We start from the raw sequence: 20,496 nt of genomic DNA, 5'->3' as shown, positions 1-20,496 counted from the left end.
GGGGGGGTGGGGGGGGGCGCTGCAGCACGCTTTAGGAAAAAACAGAACGCCCAATGGCTCGTTATGCCTAACCATGACTCGTCGTGGCTAGGCATGACTCGTCATCTTGGGGAAAAGAACACCGTGTCCCTGTTTGCTTTTGAGCGTCTCAGTTATACTTGAAAGTCTGGTCTGAGAGTGAGTGGCAGATTGTTTTTACACGGGTTTTCAGATCCTTGACCGAGGTATCATTAACGCCCTTCCATCGAGAGGCGTAGCCAGGCACTAATGCTTTTACTTCTGCCTGTCTGTTAGCCAAATATCTAATGAAGCACCGGATGGATTTTAATGAAACTTTCAGGAAATAATTATTGAACGCACATTTACAAGTGATTAACTTCTGGAGCAAATCCAATTCAACACGGCAGCCACAGCTTACTGAATGTAAAAAACACAAAACCACCTCACACTCAGTCAATTTTACAGATACTGTGCTAAAATTTGATCTGGTAACAGCTGAGAGTCACATGCTCCAACACAAACTCCAAGTGCTGCTCATTGCTCAAGATCTTTGCTTAAAACTTCAGCATTAACTGCTGGAGTGCACCCTGTTTGTCTATTAGCAAAATATCTCACAAACCACCTCGCGGATTTTAATGAAAACTTCAGCAAGTAATGATTGGATGTACCTCTATGAGTGATTAAGGTTTGAAGTCAGTCCAATCAAGATGGCCACCACAGCTAATCAACTTCAGCTATGACTGAAATGGTTATAAATCAGTCATTTTTACAGATACTGAGCAAAAATCAGTGCTGAACACCAACATTTCAGCTTTAACCTATAATTTAGTGTACTAAAAAAATGGGAAAAACTAAAAGATTTTAATCTCAGTGACTTTTTTTTGTTTGTTTTGATTCACTGCTGCCTGCATGATTCACTCAGCAGTCTATTAACAGAGTCTGGGGCTCAAGCAATGGCATGCTCACAACAGGTGAAGAGTACAGAGTGTTTGAGTTCACGATGGCCCAGAAGAAAAAGAACCAACAAAACAAAAGGTTTTGAGTGGATTTGCTGGCTGCAGACCAGCCATCCTCCCTGACATGGGAACAAACCTGCCCTCTTCCCTTCCGATTGGTTAACTTGTTCCAGGCGAGGCCAACCAGCAGGCCAACTACGAGCGTGTGGCTGGGATGTAGGGGAAAGGTCTCAGAAACAAACTCTCTGGCCCTTCCCCCCCTAAAAAAAAGAAAGATAGAGCACAAAGGAGGTACATGTTTATGTCACGTAAAGAGGAGCACGGTATTCGGCCGAGTAATCTCACTTCTCCCTGTTTCAAAACAAAAAGTCCTCAGACCGACAAGTCCAGCCCTAGATGTGAGGACAGAAAGTACGCTGCGGCGTCAGGGAATCTTAAAGCCACAGCACCAAGCGGGCTCTCAGCTCGAGCTCCTAAAAGTCGAAAACTCGCCTTGTTTTTGTTCTCCTAAACCAACGGGGACACAGACAAAATAGCCGGTTCTCAGCCGTAACAATCAGTCCTGGCTGGGAAGCAGTTTGACACCCGCACTTCAAGGAATACCGGCCCCGGGGCCTGCTGCAGCGATGGAGTTTAATAACCATCTCGTGAGTGCACCACTTTCCAGTTACAACCCACGAGCTCCTAAAAAAAAAAAAAAACCCAACAGAACAAAGCTGCTGTTGAGCTTTTGGCACGGCACGAGCCATATGACAGGCTGACACTACAGCGTGCTCTTGGCAAAAGAAAGCACAGCCTGTTAAAAAAAAAAATCTTTACTGGTTACCTTTGGGTGCAGTTCGCTTCACCACTGTTTACGGTTTACCATAAAATCCTGCTGCACCAGCTGTTTCAACAGCTTTTGCAAACTGAAGCTGTTACTCTGCAATCTGGAGAGCAGCCTGGACTACTTCTGATGCCAACTAGTAACCATTATGTTCCTCGTTTTGTTCCTTTTTAGTGCAAGATTTACAGTGAGTCGGTAAAAATATCCTTAAATGCATAAATGACTCAGTCTACAGAAAGCTAGCAAAAAGTTGATGCGTACATTTAACAGCTAACTTAAGCTCAACTGCTGAAATGATTTGTTTAAAAAGTTAAACACGGTTTGGTAGCAGGAGGTTAACATCACTTTGGAGGAAAAGTAGTTAATTAGACACGTTTAGGGAGTCAAACTAACACATCTGTTTTAGCTGAAGTTGTCACTTATTTACCAGATTTAAAACTAAAAACTCGAACAGAACGAGTCATCGGAGTCCTAAAAGTCAAGAGTCAGACAGACGTGTTGTGATAAAAATAAATGTTTTAAGTGTATCAATAAAAAACACCAGGTTCAGTAAAACGCAGGGTTTCACCAAATCAGGTGGCGTTACAGTATTGTAGTTAACAAAAAAGAAAAAAAATGAAAGGATAAAACTCCTCGAGGAAATCTACAAATGGCATTATTTAACGATGCACCACATTATGAACAACTTATGACCGAGACATCTACGAGTATACCGTACAAAGTTGACTTAATGTGTCAGAATTTGAAGACATCTCCAAAAAAAAAAAAAAAAAGAAAATTTAAAAAATGAAAGCATTAGTAACATTGAAGACCGGACAGCTGAAAAGTCAACACATTAACAATACATGAACTAATCACATTTATTACTTTACATGTCGTCGTCCAGTCGTAGCAGCCCTACTCTGCAGTGTCCTTGTGCTTTAGTTTTAGTCACACACAGACAACAAAAAAAAAAAAGGGAATGACATGGGTTATAAAAACGGCTTTTTATAAAAGTCGATCCCTGCTAAAGATGCAGAGAAAGATGTACCCTGACGTTACCAGCTCAAAACTTCCAGGAACCTCGTTACGGCGTCACATTTTTAAGTTGACCAGCCAACTTGAAACCATTAGCATTGTGAGTTAAAATCATCTTAGTGGGAGAGAGAGAGAGAGGAAAACAAACAAACAAAAAAAATACAGTACTAGTTAAAATCAACGAAAGTTGGGAGGGAAATAGTCAGTCCATGAGTTGAGGGGGAGGGAAGGAGGTTTAGTAATCCGTCGGTTCGTCGCCCTCCTCGTTCAGCAGGCAGGTGCGGATCAGGGCCTCGGTCACGCCGTACGGGTCGCAGTTGGCCGACGGACGGCGGTCTTCGAAGTAGCCCCGTTTCTCCTGGCCCACGTTGCGAGGGATGCGGATGCTGGCGCCCCGGTTGGCCACGCCGGCGGAGAACTCGTGGATGTTGGACGTCTCGTGGTGCCCGGTCAGGCGGCGGGCGTTGTCCAGACCCCCCTTCGGATCGTAGGCACGTATGTGATAGTTGTGTCTCTTCGAAAGCTTCTCGATGGAGTCTTCGATGGCTCTGAAAGGGAGAGGGGAATATGACTGTCAATAAAAAAAGAGACCAGACAGCGCCAACGATATGTGAACTTCCCCAAAAGGTTTGCAGACTCACTTTAATCCACCGTCTTCCCTCATCTCCTTCGTGCTGAAGTTCGTATGGCAGCCCGCACCATTCCAGTTTCCTGGGATGGGCTTGGGGTCGAACGAGGCGACGACACCGAAATCCTCACAGACACGATGCAGGATGAAGCGTGCTACCCACAAATGATCCCCCATGTCAATTCCTTCACAAGGCCCAACCTGAAACTCCCACTAAAAACAAAAAAACCAAACAAACAGTGGTTTAATATCATTTAACGGGCTCCGAACACCAAGCTGAAGGCCCGGTCATGTTTCAGTCCCCCCCCCCCATCGTTACCTGAGCCGGCATCACTTCCGCATTCGTCCCACAAATGTTGACCCCGGCGTACAGACATGCTCTGTAATGCGCCTCCACGATGTCTCTGCCGTAAGCCTTGTCCGCCCCGACACCGCAGTAGTACGGACCTGCGGACATGCAGAGTGAGAAACTACCCGCCGTCCTCACGCAGGAAGAGCGACACGCAAAAAAAACCCTAGAACACTTCTGCTTCCTCACCTTGGGGTCCCGGGAACCCATTCGACGGCCACCCGAATGGGTGTCCGTCCGTGCCCAGGATGGTGTACTCCTGCTCCATGCCGAACCAGGGGTGCTGGTCCGAAACCATCCGCATCATCTTGTTACATGTGATCCGAAGGTTGGTTTCTGCGGAGGAAGAACGGGATTATGTAAAGGCTCAACACCTCCGCAGTCGAGTACAACTTGCAAATAACGCTCCAGTGGTGGCTCGGCTCGGGTCAAAAACTGGAACCCCTCCCGCAGCACCAACTGCTACTTGAATTACAGAAAACTAGCTGCAATGTTCCCCTCGCAACGAAGCCTACAAATCACATCTTAGGTCACATTATGGCAACTTGGCGTCCTTCATTTACCAGCGGGTTTGCGGTTGTACTTGATGACTTCACACAGGACCAGCTTGTTGGGGTCTTTGCGGAACGGGTCGCGGAACATGGCCGCCGGGATCAGATACATGTCGCTGTTGGAGCCCTCCGCCTGGTAGGTACTGGAGCCGTCAAAGTTCCACTCGGGGAGGTCTGCAACGAGAGAGGGACTATAGGGTCACTCGGAAGGAGCTCACAAACACCATCTGAAGAATGAGGGGCGGCGGCTGCGGGGGACGAGGGGGGACAGGGACTCCCATCTTACCTTCGATGCTTTTGGGCTCAGAATCCAGGGTTCTCGTTTTGCACCGGAGCCCCTCGCCCGTTCCATCGATCCAGATGTACATGGCTTGGACTTTCCCCCCCTGGGGGAGCTCCATGTACTGCTGCTTGACAGCTTTACTCAAGGTGGCGCTGGCAGAGGTGGCCATCTCGCTCCGCTACTATAACACACCTGAAAGCCAGGAGAGAGCAGAGAAGGTATGAGACGGCGGCGGTGCGCAGTGGACCACATGTTGCGTAACGGGGGAGGTTGGAGAGGAGGAGGGGGGCGCGCACAACACCCCCCCAAAAAACAGCGCCACTGTTTTGTTTTTTTCCAGAAGGGGGGATGGGGATAAAAACTACCGAGGATGTAAAAAAATAAAAAGGCACATTTCCCCATCGTGGCAAAGAAATAAAACCAGGTCGACTGTGTGGATTGACGAGATTAAATTTAAACCCTGGAGACAGAGAGCCATCAGAGGATTCATCACAGATGGGAAACAATGTCTATCTACATCATGTTGCAATGATTACTGATGAGGACTGCATTACATCATCTCCTTCCTGGTTCTAATTTACTAAATACTACAATGGAAAAATAAATAAATAACAATCAACATCAGGTTAGGAGCGTCTAAAAATAAGAGGCTGTCTCTACAAACAAAAGGACCAGGTTAAACTGGAACTGACTCAGTCTCCATCAGTGGAAAATAAAACATAAATAAAAAAAGTCTGGTTCAGAGAGTTCAAGCTGCGCTCCTGTCCTGTCCGACCGCGTGCCTGAAAAAAAAAAGATCACAAGCAGAGAAGAAGAAGAAGGAGGCGAAGTTACCTGGATGAACAAAGAAATTGAAATAAAAACTACAGGACGGGCAGGTCCAGTGTGTCGTTCGGTGCTGGTTCGCTTGTGTCTCTCTCATTCTCCGGTACCGGAGCTTTCCCCAGAGCGAGCCGCATTTATAAGAGCAGGAAGGGGCCGTCGCGGCGCTCTGATTGGTCGGAGGGAGGAGAGGCCGCGAGGACAGCACCTGAGCCGCCGGGAGGGGAGCTTTAACTCGGTTTAAAAATGAAATGAATGAATAAAATCACGTATTCTGAAGGGTCCCGATTAAAGAGAGGCCAGAAACAAAAAGGAAGGGACATCGGGATGCAACAAACGCGGCTCGGAGACGGATTCAGTGGGACAAAACGTGGCACAACTTCCCGTCCCGGTGAGTCCGAGGCGCCACCGCGTGGCCGAAACCAGAACTGCAGCTGGTTTCAATGAGAGTCAACTTTCTGACAAAAATATGATGAAATAATTCATATTTTCAAAACATCACTGCGCAGAAATCCATTCTACATTACAGATTTATCGCCACTTTTTCACCGGTTTAGCCTAAAACTAGTTCAAAAATAATATTTATTTTACAAGTTTATTAAAGGAAAAGCTAGTGGGCTAACAAACAATTAAAATTATTACCATCTCAGTGATAAACCTTCACACTTTGAGCATTTTAGACTATTTGAAGCCACTGCTAGCTCACAAACTGCAATGTTTTAGCAGGACTTGTGTTGGTTAAGCTGCTTTTAAAAAAAATAAACTGTCTGATTCCTAATAGCAAAGACTGATAGATATGTGACTTGGGTTAACAGAAGTGTACTTTAAGAGAAATATACATATATGACAGGGAAATGGTGCTTTACCCTAAGCTGCCTGCTCACATCAGTAGTAGTTGTCTGACAGGGTATTTAACCTCTCCAAGACATTTAAAAGCACACCACATATATGCAATGAATGTTTAAAATGAACAAAGTTATGAACCAGCAGAACAGGAAAATTAGACACTTTCACCTACATAAGTGAAATGTTTGAAAAATATAATAAGGACATTTAAAAAAAAAAAAACGAAGTCCATTTACACGCATATTTGATTTAAGACATTTTAGCTTGCTTACTTGGTTTTGCAGAGTTGAGTTTTGAGATTGCAAACGCAGTCAGTAACAAGTTCAGGTGTGGGTTGTTTCAGAGGAAACCTGGTTCCTGTGTTGGTCCTGGTGTGAGCCAGTCTGTCAGGACCCAGGTCTGCCTCCCTGCAGACATTTAGAGAGGAGCCCAGCGCAGGTGTATTAATGAGGCCTGCACTCCTCCTCTGCAGCCACACGCCCTGCAGTTTGTCTGCACGGTTCTGTTTCCAACCCTGTTTCAAAGCTCTAAATCGCTGTTGAATGTTTGTGTTTCAACAAAAAGGAACCCGCTCTAAAACTAACAGAGGTATAAAACGAGCAGAAAAAGACATTTTTGTGAAACTAATCAATTTCCCCCAAATAAAACTCATGATCGTAACAGCCCCAGGTGGTCAAAACATTCCTGTCGTACTGGGACAAATAACATTATTAGCCAGATGTAAAGAATGAAGTATGATCTTTAGTTGACTGTTTTACTGAGCAAATAAATGCCAGAACCTGAAATGTCTCATAGTGGAATAAAACAATCATCAGTTCTCACATCAGTGAAGTTTCCACCAGACTGTCTTTTTATTACAGCTGTTCATTTCATTTCTGCTGATCAGTCCCATAATGTTGATCATTGCAGCCGTAGGGTTGATGAAAATGGTTGATTATGGTAATATCGGGAGACCCGAGTTGAAGATAGGATCTGCGGGAAAGCTGTCGGAGTTACTGCAGGTTCTGCATTTTCAGCAGCTGATGTCATGTAAAAGACCCCTCAAAATACAGTAGATCCTTTGAGGTTTAAATTCAAATTTTAGCAATTCCCTAAAGTTGCACGAGTTGCAGTGTAACTGTGTGTTGTCCCACTCAGACCCGCTTCCTGTCTGTGTCACAGCGTCCCTTCGGCAGTGTTGTGTCCTGGATTGAAAGGGTGAATTTACTGCATCGGTTTTGCTCTCTTCACCACGAATATCGACAAGAAATTAGATTTCCCTCTTTTGAGTCGACACACCATTTGAGCAGCTGCATCTTGCAGCTCCTGAACAAACAAAGAGAAAAGATGTTAGCAGGTATCAGGAGCTGATCCTCGGATCAGGATCTTTGGAGCAGTCAGCAAGACTAGGAGGGACTTTTTTTAACTTTTACCATCTAATTTAGATAAACCACAACCAAACCTTGTTTTAAATTAGAAGAAAATGTCAAATTCCAAAGCCATCTTTATGGATTTTCTCTATTTGTGTGACTAAATATTAGTACACGAGCACAGCCTTTTTCATTTTTGTGTCTTTTTTTTGTCACTTCTGTGTTTACCAACCAAGATACTGAAGTGTTTTTTTATATATCTCAACATGAAAGTATGACATTTAAGAAATGTAATTGATAAAGCATAAAATATAGTCAGAAACAAATGCATTAGATGAAGCACCTAACCTATCTGTAGCTTCAGTGCTGCTGACACACTCATCATATTATTGTTGGAGTTGTTTAAATCTTGCAGTGTCTGTCTTTATTGAACTTCTTATGAATACATCCTACTATTTTCCCTCACTTTATTAAATGTAAACAGAGGCAGAGAAAAGACAATATGTTTAAACTTTTGGAATCCTGAGAGTTGATGAAAGTTGTCTCTCATAATTCTGCAAAATTTGGGTATTAAGTGGGAAAACAGTCACCTAATAGTGAGGGTGTTTGCCAAGCATTGTGCACAAGTCTGTGTTAAATTTACGCTAATTGACCAGTTAAATGTTGGTGAAGTGGCTCAGCAATAAAGGATACACTAAAGAAAAAGTGGTGCTCAGTGATATTATGAAGAAAATGTGCTGAATTTATCGACCAGATCATTCAGTGCACATGTAAGTTTTTCATTTTATTTTTTAACAAAAAAGTGTTTTACTTGGAATAAAAGCAGTATGGTTGCATTGTTACGCTTTATTGCAGTGCACGCTCATGTAGCAGAATGTACTGTAGCTGATATGGTTTAATGCTTTGCTTTTCTAACATTTTACTCCCTAAAAACATTCCCTGCATTGTTCCCAGGTTTTGTATCAGTTGGTCCCTTAAACACCAAAAAACAAACTCTTCTCACATCCAAACAAAAAACCTCTTCCGCCTTTGTCCATTTCTAATCTGACTCTTTCCTGTGTACGGCTCTGTGCCATTAAAACCCACTTTTATCGGGACGCACTTCAGATCAGGACCGGCACCTTTCAGGGAGCGGGTCACAAGTACACCGCCGTCCCTGTGAAACTCCTCGGCCTTGGGAAAGCCGCCCTGCGTGCTCAAACAGACAGAACAGCGGCGAGCTGGCGCACATTACTCAGTGTCAAGTTTCCCCGAGGGCTCGGCGCAAGCTGCTTCACCAGTCTGTTGGGAGTTTTCTGTCATCCGATACCTCATGTTTAAAGAGGGAGGAGGACTGAGGAACGGAGGAACACGAGTGGGAGAAGCTTTGGGAAACAACAATGTGGCAAAAGTTCACCAAGTTCATGCTTAGTGTGTTTCCCGTACCTGTAAAATGAGTGGGTTTACGTGAACAATCTCTATCAGGCAAACTGCTGGAAGTGTTTCAGGGTGTAATAAAAAAGAAAGAGATGTTTGGAACGTCCTTTTTTCACCTCAGTAATTCATTTCATGCCTGCTGTTGTTAAAAAAAAGTTGAGTCATGAGTCATTGCTGACTTTGGTTTTTTTGGTTTTGCTTCCAAGGAACCAGAGTTGCTCTTGTTCACTTCAGGGTGTTTTTTTCTTTAGACTTTGTCTGCTTCTTCGCTCAGTTTGAGTCCAGGACCAGGCCGCTTTCATCCGTTAAGCCCCTTAACTCTCACCTATGAATCATTCAGGCATAAAGAAGGCTCCTCAGTTCAAGGGATCAACCTGTGTTGTGTCTTCATGTGACAGAAAAGTTAACAAAAAAAAGTCTTTAGGCTCTTTGTTCTCAGCAGCTTGTCACAGAGACACAATTTGTTCTGACTTTATTAAACGAATCTGTGAAAAACAGCAAAGAAAACACAGCCTGACTGACAGAAAACAATATTTTAGCGGCAGCTCTCAGGTCTGTTTATCTGCTGTAGATAGTTTGTTTTAGGCTTTCTGCTTTTAACCCTCCACGTGTCCAATTCCTTATTTTTTCTTAAATACACAGTGAACAATATGATGTCTTGATCAGATACAGGAAATGGACAGACAATGAGTAAAAAAGCATTAAAATAAAATAAAAAGAAATCAACTTAGATAAATCTAAAGAAAGCCAGAGTAACTACTGACCATGACATTTAGCTAAATACAACAAAAATCATTACTTTAATGAATGAAATGCATCAATAAGTTAAAACTAGTTGTAGCCATAGTGACTGCTTGGTAAAAAACAGTCTGCATCAGCTTTATTATCTTAAGATAATAAAACTGCAGCACCCAGGGGTGGAAATTAGCACCCACCACCCGCCAAATGCGGGTAAATATTTGAAGTGGCGGGTGAATTTGATCAACACACACGCCACTGTGGCGGGTTGGCAATTTGAACAGAAAAGGTGTTATTTGTCATCTTGACATATAGGGGGCAGTAATGTGCTCGAGTTGCTGCTGTTACGTCGAGCCTGGTGGACAAAATTTTTAATTTCCACCCCTGGCAGCACCACACTCTTTTTGTAGCGCAGATCTAATTCTCTGCACGGCTCCGCTGATGTCATTTCCATCAAGTTAAAACAACACAGCAGCAAGTTTTATGCTTCTTTACATTTAGCTGAATCAAACGGAGAGGGTGCACAAACTCAAACCCTGTGTTTCCAGCAGAGGGCGGCAACTGCTTGTGTAAAAAACCAAAAAACAAAACCAGTATTTGGCCCAGCTGGTGACTTAAATGGCAACCCCTCAGAATTGAATTGAAAGGATCTGGTTAGAAAAACAATCTGCTTTGTTAGATGAAAGCGTCTGAACTGACAGGGCTGGATGCAGTCGTTTCTTTTCTCACCATCCATCACGGAGCGATTTCTAACTCTGGCAAGTGACGTGTTTTGTCTTTCCTTTCAAGTAGGGATCGTTTAGGGTGCAGATTTTGTCCTGGTCACTCAGCTCAGAGGCTGATGAAGGACCTTCCACACTCCTTCCACCTTCACCCCTCAGCCTTCAATTAGGCTCTAACCTCTGCAATCCCACGGCCGTCGTATATCATCACCCCCTCCAAACCACAAGACAACACTCAGCTTTAAAAATTAATAGGGGCCGCCGACAAATTTGTCAAAATTTCAATGCCCGGCATGTCCTCTGTGCCTCGTCAGTCCGGCTGTAAATCAGGCCGGGGAGCGCCGAGGGGCCGTGTTCCTCTGAAGCTCCTTCCAGGGTTCTTCATGTGGAGCATCATTAGGGAAACAATTTGCAATAACACTTATTGGCTTCGCAGCATGAAGGAACAATCAGTCGTCGGAATGATGCACACAGAAGCTGCTGCGTTTGCCGGATTCTGGTCGGAGTTGTCTCCGTCGCTCTGGCGAGGGCGAAGGCAGAGCAGCGCCAAGCATCACGGGTTATATTTAATCCAGCCTCGCTGTTCGTTGGGATAATAACTTTTTTGCTCCATTCCACGACTTGTCTGTCATCTTGACATGGCAATATCTCCCAACTCCACTGTTTCATAGTCAGTTTCATTTATTTTCAAATACCATTTCACACCCTGCTGGCTTTAACTAGGTATTATACAGCGAGTGGGGAGTGCGCTGCAGATTGAATCGTGACAGAGACAACAACGTTTCTGGTGAAAAATAAGGGAATATTGGGAGTGGGAGACTTTATGAAGTAAAGAATTTTTTGGTTCAATTTCTTTTTGTCTTCAGGGACTCTTAAACTTATGTTAGATATCTGCAGCTTTCTTTTTTTCTTTTGAATAATCAAGTATTCAAGCGGTTTCATTATAGATTATAAAATCATTTTGTTTTACAGCCGCTTGTGCTTCCTCTGCAGTCAGCTTGAGCTTGAAGTCTTTAACATAAACTGCATCACTTGCAGAAGAAATGGCACTCTGGTATAAAAGTGTGCATCTTAACCTGCGCTTAATCATGAAAATATAACACTAGTTATGTAGACTGAAGGTGTATTTTTTGTTATTTTTATCTCAGGGTCATAATTAAACTGTCCTCTAGTTGTTATTCACGGTTAATCTTTATTTTTCCCCTCTTTAAATGATCACATGGTTTGTATTTCATTAAATCAATCAGTTCTAACCTCATGGTTTCACAGAACCATCCAGAAAGTCAAGTTTTTAAGGAAATGACCCAAACCTAGCAGGTTATTGGCTAATATAACACATCTTCTGCTAATTACAACTAACACCAAATCTAATTTATGTGAAACATGTTCTTGAATAATTATTGTTGATGGTTGTCTCTCTTCTGCTTCTTGTTTTTTGTGCACGTTTTGTATTTGCTGGTTTTGTTTTATTTTGCTGCTGTATTAGCTCTTTTTGTGCTCTCCTTTTTATTTTAATCATTGTACTCTCTCGCGCGCAGCGGTCGGACCTGCAGCCTCGCAGCAGGAAGGTCGCAGGGTCGCCTCCCGCAGCGGCGCTGTTTCGATCCCGAACCATCATTTAGCTCTGAGTTAATGCTAACAGACAACCCTCTCTGCTGACTCCTGGAGTCACCCCGATTTAAGATGGCCACCACGGCTAATCAACATCAGCAAACATAAAAATGGCCGTAGGTCTGCCAGTTTTACAGATGCAGACTTTAAATTAGGTGTGGTAGTAGCTGAGAGTCGGTCAGAACATATACTCCAACTGCTACACATGGTATATATTTGCTTTAAATGTTGGCGTTATTGCTTGATTTGACACTCTGTTGGTTATTAAAGTTTGTCATAAACCACTAAACCGAATTAAAAGAAACTCTCAGGAAGTAATGGCTGGTCGTACGGCTACAGCTGATGACCCTTAGAGTCATGGCCACCACAGCTTATTGATCTTAGAGATACAAAAATGCCTATAACTCAGTCAGATTTGCTTATATTAGGCTAAATTTGGATTAATCTGTGTTTGTTTCTCACCAGCCCCTACAGTCACTGGATGCTAATAGTTGATAAAGGTTCTTCAGTGTTTATGATCTTGTGAATGATTTGACTTTTGTTTTTATCATAAAAATTATCCAACAATAAACTCACAAACTAGAAGACAATGTCTAAAAAAATCCAAACAGGTTCACGTGTCTGAACTTTGTTTTTGTTTTTATTTTGCAGCCCGAGCGTTTTACACTTTCCTCAATCTCTACATGCAAATATCGTTACATCTAATGCTATTCAGAGGAACCAGAGCAGTGTTTCTTATGTGACAATCCTTTCTAAATACTTGAACTTTTCTCAAAATGGAACGATTCCTGAAGAACCCTGAACAAATGAAGGAATTCTGAGTTTTCAACCAACGCCGTCCTCCAAACATTTATTGATGCTTTGGAGAAGACGGCAGATGCAGTGTGTCAGAAATGGACACAAGCTAAGAGGGACACAAAGAGGACAACGTGAAACAAACGGAATTAAAAGAAAAACAATTAAGTGATTGCTCCAATATATTATTGAGGCTATGCTCAAGTGCAGAGTCATGTTCAGACCTTTAAATATTTCTCTTCTTCACAAATAAGTCATTGAGCCCTGGATACGTTCGCTTATAAGAAACATTGAGCTAAACATCTTTTCTCATTTAATAGAGTAGGTTTTTTTCTTGTTGTTCTCGTAGCATATTAGCCTGTTTATTCTGTTAGTAATCAGCACACCTCCATTCATTTAGTAGCCGCCCCTTCCAGGATATTTACTCCCCTGTTTGTTTCTCAGTTCTTTTTTCAGAGCCTCTGTTCTCCTCCTCGTAGCCTGCTGCTTTGCTTGTTTGTGTTCGGTCTTTTTGTTCTTGTTTTTGAGTTTCTTAATCTGAGTTGTTAAAGTCTCCACTTCGCTGAGAGTTTGCCTCCTACCTGCCTGCTTCTGGGTCCGCTCGGCGCAAATCCAGACAGTCAGCCCGACGTTCTGGGCTTGTAACAAAAATACAAAATCAGAACATTTTTTTTTTATATTTTATGTGTTTTATTTCAACCTGAAATCTCTGTTTCACATCAGTCAAATGAAGAGGTCGCGACATTGCTGTCGTTTATTTACTCTTCTCCAGTAAATGGCCTCTGACGCCCACAGGAGCCTTCATCTGGATGGATCACCCACGGTTGTGTGTGCTGCTTTGCCCGTTGGTGGTCCTGCCCGTGGCTCGGCGGGTGAGCGTGGTATAATCCCTGCTGCCACTGCCGCTGACATATCAGAGCTGTTTATTAAGAGGATGACAACTCTATCAAGCCCCATAAGCGGGCCCTCGTGCACAGGAGTTCTTTTGTTACTTTCAGGGAAGGTGTCATCAATCTTGCTGCCATGCTACTCTCTTGAGCTGTTGATGGCAAACACGATTCCTCCCTTTCTGCCTGGCCTCTCCCGCCTCGCAGTCTGGATTCAGGCGTGGCGAGGGGGAATCGGGGAGATAGGGGGACTTTCCCCGAGAGTGCCTTTTCTTGACAGGCGACAGAGCGGACCGTTTGGACACCAGGGGTGGATATATGGGACCGTGTAATGAAAAGACGTTGACAGGACCTGCTTGCTTTGTAATGAAGGTCCTCTTGAGCTGTGAATGGATACACACACATCTTTCACGCTTTTGTCTTCCTGGCTTTCCCACAGAATCAATCTCATCCATTTTAACCAAAGGAAGAAAAAAAAAAGAGAAGGTGTAGGAGAAGCATCCCAGACAACGGCTTGTGGTGTTAAACATTTACATGCAAAGACACGGTGTGAATTTTTAATGAAACAGCAACAAAGTTGTTTTACACCCACAATTTGCAGCTGAATCCTGCCTGCATTAGCCGGCGAAAGTGCAGCTGAATTTTCACCTTCTTTCTGTCTGTCAGTGTTACTCAAGACTCAGTGTAGCTCACAGAGATGGACTATGATGTATGTACTCCACTTTGGCATCGACTGAGGTCACAGACTCCATAAATGTCTCAGACAAGTCTGATATTTTAATCTCTTTTTAGTTGGGGGATGTTGGACCTTTGCCCAATCAATACACAGGCCAACAGCCTTGCCAAGACATCTCATGATAACTTTTCATTGTTCTGTCTGGGAGCTGAAATGTCAGCCCGAATAGTGCTGCTCAAACTGAAGCTGAAATACGTCTGTCTGCAGTCAAAAACATCTTTCTTTTATGACCCAGAAGCTTCTGACAATAATGAACATAGAAAATGCCAAAGATGCCTGAGGATGAGCGGCAGACTGACACCTGAAATTTCCTTTTTTTTTTCCTCTCACAAATCAAATCCAACCTGTTTAATTCATCAGTCAACAATAGCCTTGAATGGCAGAGTGGGAGGAAGGTGGGGAGGAGGAGGAGGAGGAGGAGGGGTGTTGGTGCGGCTCCCTTTGTAAGCAGCCAAAAATATCAAGACACTCTCTCACATTAACATTGCTAATTTGTTTGCCAATGGTTTCCAAGGCTCTGAATAATTGGCTGCGAGATATTGTTTGTTCAGGTGTTCCACATAATTGAATTCTGTATTGAAAAAATACTGTGGCTGAATGTTGGAAGAATACTGAAAAAGAGCGAGTCGTGAACTTTGTGATGCATTTTTCTTTGAGACGCAGCGATCGGCGCCGATTAATTCTCACCCCCCAACGCGGCGACAAGTCGTGATTGCCGCAACGTTAATGTTCTGGCTAATGTACAATGGCGGCACGTTTTGAATTATAAAACAACTCGTGTTCACCGGTTTCCAATTAAACGTCCCGTTGTCGAAGTCCCTTTTGTGGCTCCTTTTCTTGAGATGAGGGGCTTTCCTTTGCACATGCTGACCTTTTGAAACTCACAGATTGAATTCATGCATCCATTATTCCGACCCAAAACGCCGCCTTTGTCAGCAATCCTCCGTGAGCTCTGCACTGATAAGCATGTTAATGTGTGTTGCTGCACAGCCACAGGCCCGCCTGCACATGTGGAAGTGATATCCAGCTGGACACATGTGTTGACAGAGCCAGATGATGTATTTGATCATAGTTAGTGGTGGGGAGGGTCGGATTCGGCTGCTCGATGCTGACCTAACGCCTTGACTCAATCAGTCACCTTGTCCTCCTCTTGACTCCTCACCCCTGATCCCCCTTTCCCATCCCAAAAGACCCAAGAAAAACAATCCTAGCGCTGGAGAACTTCCCGGTGCTCCAACCCTGTCTGGACAGAAATAAATTAGGTTTGAAATCAGCGCTGGGTTCTGTTGTTTTACACACATTGACCACAGATTTCAAACCAAGACTCAAGACTCATTCTTTAAAAAAAAGAACAACACGTGTCAGTAAAAAGATGAAATCTGAAACAGCTTTAACAGCAGAAGTTTAATTAATTTGGAAACCGTGTCGAACAATTCGTGACTGTTTTTGAGTTATCAAAAAGTATCAGCTGACAGGACCAATGAGTTTAGGTTTGATTACCCAAAAATAGAAGTTTTGATTAAAGAGCAACTTATCAATCTGAGTTCAAAAGAGGAACTTGCGTTCAAACACGCCTAGTTCTTCGCAGGTCATAAGAAACGGCACGAGGAAAAACATGTCGAAAGCCTTTCAGAGCTCAAGTCAAACTAATTTAAAAACCGATGAAGGAAACTGTCTTCCAGACTTCACTCTTTATAAAGCCTCACCTTTACCTGGCTCAGGGATGGAAATAACCTCATTTTGGTGTTTAGGAGCTCAGCATCATTTAAAGTTTATTTATTTTATTTATTTTTACTGAATATTGACTTCTTTTTTTTTCATTTTAGCCACAAAATCAGCCAGTACAGTTTATATAACAGGGCTAGCATTTAGAGTTTAAAACTAAGATCATCTGATGAATCTCCTGCGATACTAAGATCTCTTAGTATCGCAGGAGATGTGTAGATGTGTTAGTGATCAGCGTATGCGTTGAGGATGACTCTCAGCTACTTCCACATCAAATTTTAGCTCAGTATTCGCAAAATAGAGTTAGAGCCATTTTGGCGTTAGCTAAGGTTGATTGGCTGTGGCGGCCATCTTGAAATGTGTTGACTCCAAAAGGTAATCAGTTGTAGATGTCAGCCTAAATATGACTTTCTGAGAGTGCCTTTAAAACCTGTCCACTGATTTATGAGATATTTTGCTAACAGTACAAACAAACACACACAGGCACAGAAAAAAACATTATTGTCACTTTGTGAAAATTAAAACATAACACTCTTATATTTACTCTAAAGCTTTGCCATATTTGTATATTTATCTGCTCTTTGCTTTTTAAAAAAATAAAAGCTAATTTGTCATGAACAAAGCCACAGGATCTACGTTTTGTTTGGTTTGAGCACATTTTCCTTTGATTTCAGCACACTTTCACCTGGATGTTGTTTTGATAACCTCTTTGGCATGTCATGAACATAATTACCTGCTAAAAATGCATGAATTTTTCATCATAATCAGTTGCCTGTTTGCTTAGACAAGGAAAGTAGGGGCCTTCTTTTGCCAAGGCGGCACATTTTACACCAAATAAACGTGACTTTTGCCTAAGCGCTGAATAAAATGAACCAAGTATCACAAGCATCGGAGTTTAAAGCTGCCGCCTATTATTAGTCTGATTTTGCACATGTTCCTTTTTGTTGCCAGAACTATAATTGACCTGATTCTGGAGAGAGCAGAAAAAGGCTCGGTCGACCCCTTCTTGTTGCGTTCTTCCTGCTGTTCCTGCGGAGCTGCGGCGCTGTTTATTCTCCTGCTGGAGGCGGGGGGCTGCTGTCAGTGGGCACCGTTGCCATGGAGGGGTGTGCTTCAGCTGCAACAATGTTTAAGGTGGGTGGTACATGTCAGAGTAACATCCACATGAAAGCCCGGACCGCAGCACTTTGCAGCAGAACGTTTCATTGCAACAGGATGAATATTACTGACTTGACTTTTCCGTGGTTTTAATGTTGTTTTATTGTTCTGATATTTACTGATTGCCTGGACTGTGATGCTCCTGTCTGTTCACAGAAACACCCTCTTCAGTCGCTGCATCTGGTCCCTCCAGTGTAATCAGAGCTCCTCTCATGCTTCTGTTTACAGAGCCAGCTTTGTTTGTGTGTGTGTGAGTGTGTGTGTGTGTGTGTGTGTGTGTTTGAATCTCCGGTCTGATAATCAGTGACAGAGACGTTAGAGGAGTGTGACAGAGTTCTATTTGCCATACCTGACATCTTCATCCCATCACTTCTCCTTGTGTGTGTGTGTTTTAGTTGTTGTTTTTATCTTTTAATTTTCCTGCAACTTATCAAGCGCTGGCATCTGCGGCGTTTCCAGCCGGATACACCGCAGTGGACTGGGAATTCTGGAGAATTCAGAAAGGGCCACGGCAGCTCAGGCAGGTGGAGAAAAGTGTGAGAGCTGTTTTGCAGCAAAGATCGAAAGACGGGGGGGGGGGGAAAATTAGTTCCCTTTCAGAGTCGTGTACTCCAAGTGTTTAGCAGACACGCTGTCAGATTCAGAGGTTAGAGGGGATGATTGTATCGACAGGCTTTATTTGCTGGTTAGAAGCGAAAGAAGGAGTCAGAGAGCAGGCTCCAGCAGAAAGTGCTTCTGATGCAGAAACATACTATAAATCATCAAATGCAGTTCGTGCTGGGCGCAAACTGAAAGCAGGAAACACTTGCTGAATATGTGGCCAGTTTCTTTTATAATAACTCGAGCATATTTGCTTCATTAGACCAACATGTCCAGTGTAATTTGGCTCACACAGCGTGGTCGTCAAACCCTAAAACCTCGCCTCTAATAAACCGTAAACACCGTGATTATGATTTATAGCTTCTTTATAACCCAAATAACTTGATGTATGAGAAACACAACGTCAAAGACAATGAAAAGGCCCCAAATGAGCTAATTGTTGTTTGCAAGCGTGTCAAGTTTTGTAATTCGGCAACTTGAATTTATAGCGTTCGGATTAGTGCACGGCAGGAGGACTGACAGAAACATCTAAACTCTGTTTTGTATATTTAAATCGATGCAAACAATTTTAAAGCACGTGTTTGACGTTTTCAGTCTTCACTGCTCCCATTTGCACTTTCACGGTTTATGCACTAAACTGCAAACTCTGTTTGGTGTGAAGATCTGAGACAAATCAATCAGCGAATAATGCTAACAAACAGCACGATATTAGCATGCGTGTTTCTCATGTGAAGCCGAATTTATTTTAAAATGTCACGTTTTCTCGGGAGTCTTCGAACTGAGCATTCATGGCTCAATAGTTTCAAAATAAAACAATAAGAGTAAAAAAACCTCCTTCTGGCACAACTGGTCAACAGAGTGATCCGAAACAGAGCTGCAAAAGTCCAATAATTACATTTAATCACCCGAATGACATTAATATAAAATCATTAACACCTTTCACATCTTTTGGTTTTCTTTAATGGTTGTTAAATGTTGTTGTTCAGCAGACATGAGAGGGAAAGAAAGGAACAGGAAAAGATAAATGTGTGATGTTGCAGAGCGTCAGTGCAGCTCTGCTGAATAAAGAAACTGAAGCGATCGAACAGCACAGTTACATTTCTCTGCTCACTATAAAAATTAACTTTCTGTCTGTGTTACACTCATAGGCTTTGTGCTCCTTATAACCCACAGGAAAACGATATGATCCCTCCTTTTCTGGGAGGCTCTCAGAGTCGTACTGCAGCTCCAGCATTCAGATGCTCTGTTTCAGTGCAGTGAGTCAAATGAAGCTCACAGGAACCAGATTTTTCATTTACTTCTGAAACAAAGGAGATTTATTAGGATTATTAGGATTGTATGACACAAAGCACTTGTGCAAGCAAGAAGAAAAATCTCTAAATATCAGTTGCTTGCGTTGAAGCAGTTTTTATTTCTAAAGGGAAACAATTAAAACAGCGAAACACTATGTAATCCTAAAATAAACATTAAAATTGTGTAAAATTATGATTTCAAAGATCTAAACTTGTTTCCTAGATTTGAATTTAAAAAGAAAACCATGAAATGGCCACAAAGTTAATGTTTGCCTCTTTAAACACCAAAAAAAGACATCTTTAGGAAGATAAAGGATGTTTTTACAGCAGTGATCTGCAAACGATCACATCCCATAGATGCAGCCATATTTTAACTATTTCTGTTCGCTTCAGGTTGTTTTATCTTGAGTATGCAAATAGTTTTATTGTTTTAGTCTTGCATCCACACAAAACAATGTTTTATTCAACCTAAAATGTGTTTTTTTTAAACGGCATCCAGAGTGAAAAAAGTCTTGAAACCCCCCACTTTTGTGTTTCTGTGTAAACAGTCAAAAAACAATGTTTCAAAAAAGATTTCCTTTCTTACCTGCGGCCCGAGGGCATCCTCTTCTTCTTCTGGTGCGTACATTTTATACTCAGTGTGTACGATGTTTGCACGCGCTCCACGTCTTGTTTCCTGTTTTCTACATACAGGCCCGCCATGGTTACTGCAGCGTTTTGGGCTGTTTTCTGCATTTCTGTGTGGAAGAAAACATTTCTCCAGGAGTGTCGTATTTACAAGGATGTACAACTAATGAGATCTTTTTGATCTGCGTTTCTGTGTGGACAAGGCCTTGGAGTGATCCTTCTGCTCATACAGTGAATATAGTTTAATGGGAAAATCGTTCATCAGGTCACTAAAAAATTTAATGAACTCTCAGTTTCGAGCCACAAATCAGTCAATTTTTTTGAACGACGTTTGGATAAAAGTGTTTCTGATCATACAGATTGAATCTAACAAATAAAACTATGACATCTGGAAAGTATTTTGACATGGAAATTCATTCTGAAAGTTTGAGTAAAAGTCTAGCTTTTTATGGAGCCACGATCCTGTGTATTTTTGTGTTTCAAAGGGATAGTTCTAATCTTTCTGAGGCGTTGTTGTGAACAGTATTTATGAGTCATCAGTGTCTTGTCTGGAAAAGTTGTT

The 20,496-nt window shown here is 42.6% G+C and overlaps 1 protein-coding gene and 1 long non-coding RNA gene across 3 annotated transcripts in view; one reads left to right on the top strand and one right to left on the bottom strand.

The window, feature by feature from the left end:
* Window positions 1-2,280: 2,280 nt before the first annotated feature.
* glula (glutamate-ammonia ligase (glutamine synthase) a) lies at window positions 2,281-5,583 on the bottom strand. Its single transcript, XM_017422565.3, has 7 exons — window positions 5,445-5,583; window positions 4,614-4,802; window positions 4,340-4,501; window positions 3,966-4,112; window positions 3,747-3,874; window positions 3,441-3,640; window positions 2,281-3,347 (listed from the first exon to the last, which is right to left on the bottom strand). The coding sequence occupies exons 2-7, from the start codon at window positions 4,777-4,779 to the stop codon at window positions 3,035-3,037; spliced, it is 1,116 nt and encodes a 371-aa protein (XP_017278054.1). The 5' UTR covers window positions 4,780-4,802; window positions 5,445-5,583; the 3' UTR covers window positions 2,281-3,034.
* Window positions 5,584-5,686: 103 nt separating this feature from the next.
* LOC108239628 overlaps window positions 5,687-20,496 on the top strand; it is a 33,309-nt gene continuing 18,499 nt past the window's right edge. Inside the window, exons 1-2 of one of the 2 annotated variants that reach the window (XR_003039391.2) lie at window positions 5,687-5,823; window positions 17,209-17,391. This is a non-coding gene — a long non-coding RNA (uncharacterized LOC108239628). Of the gene's footprint in view, window positions 5,824-8,302; window positions 8,398-17,208; window positions 17,392-20,496 lie in introns of those variants that run through there. The other variant, XR_001808727.3, reaches the window with a different exon arrangement.

This window comes from Kryptolebias marmoratus, linkage group LG20 (genome assembly GCF_001649575.2).
Source record: "Kryptolebias marmoratus isolate JLee-2015 linkage group LG20, ASM164957v2, whole genome shotgun sequence".
Taxonomy (NCBI): Eukaryota; Metazoa; Chordata; class Actinopteri; order Cyprinodontiformes; family Rivulidae; genus Kryptolebias; species Kryptolebias marmoratus.
This window is presented reverse-complemented; position numbering and strand designations above follow the sequence as displayed.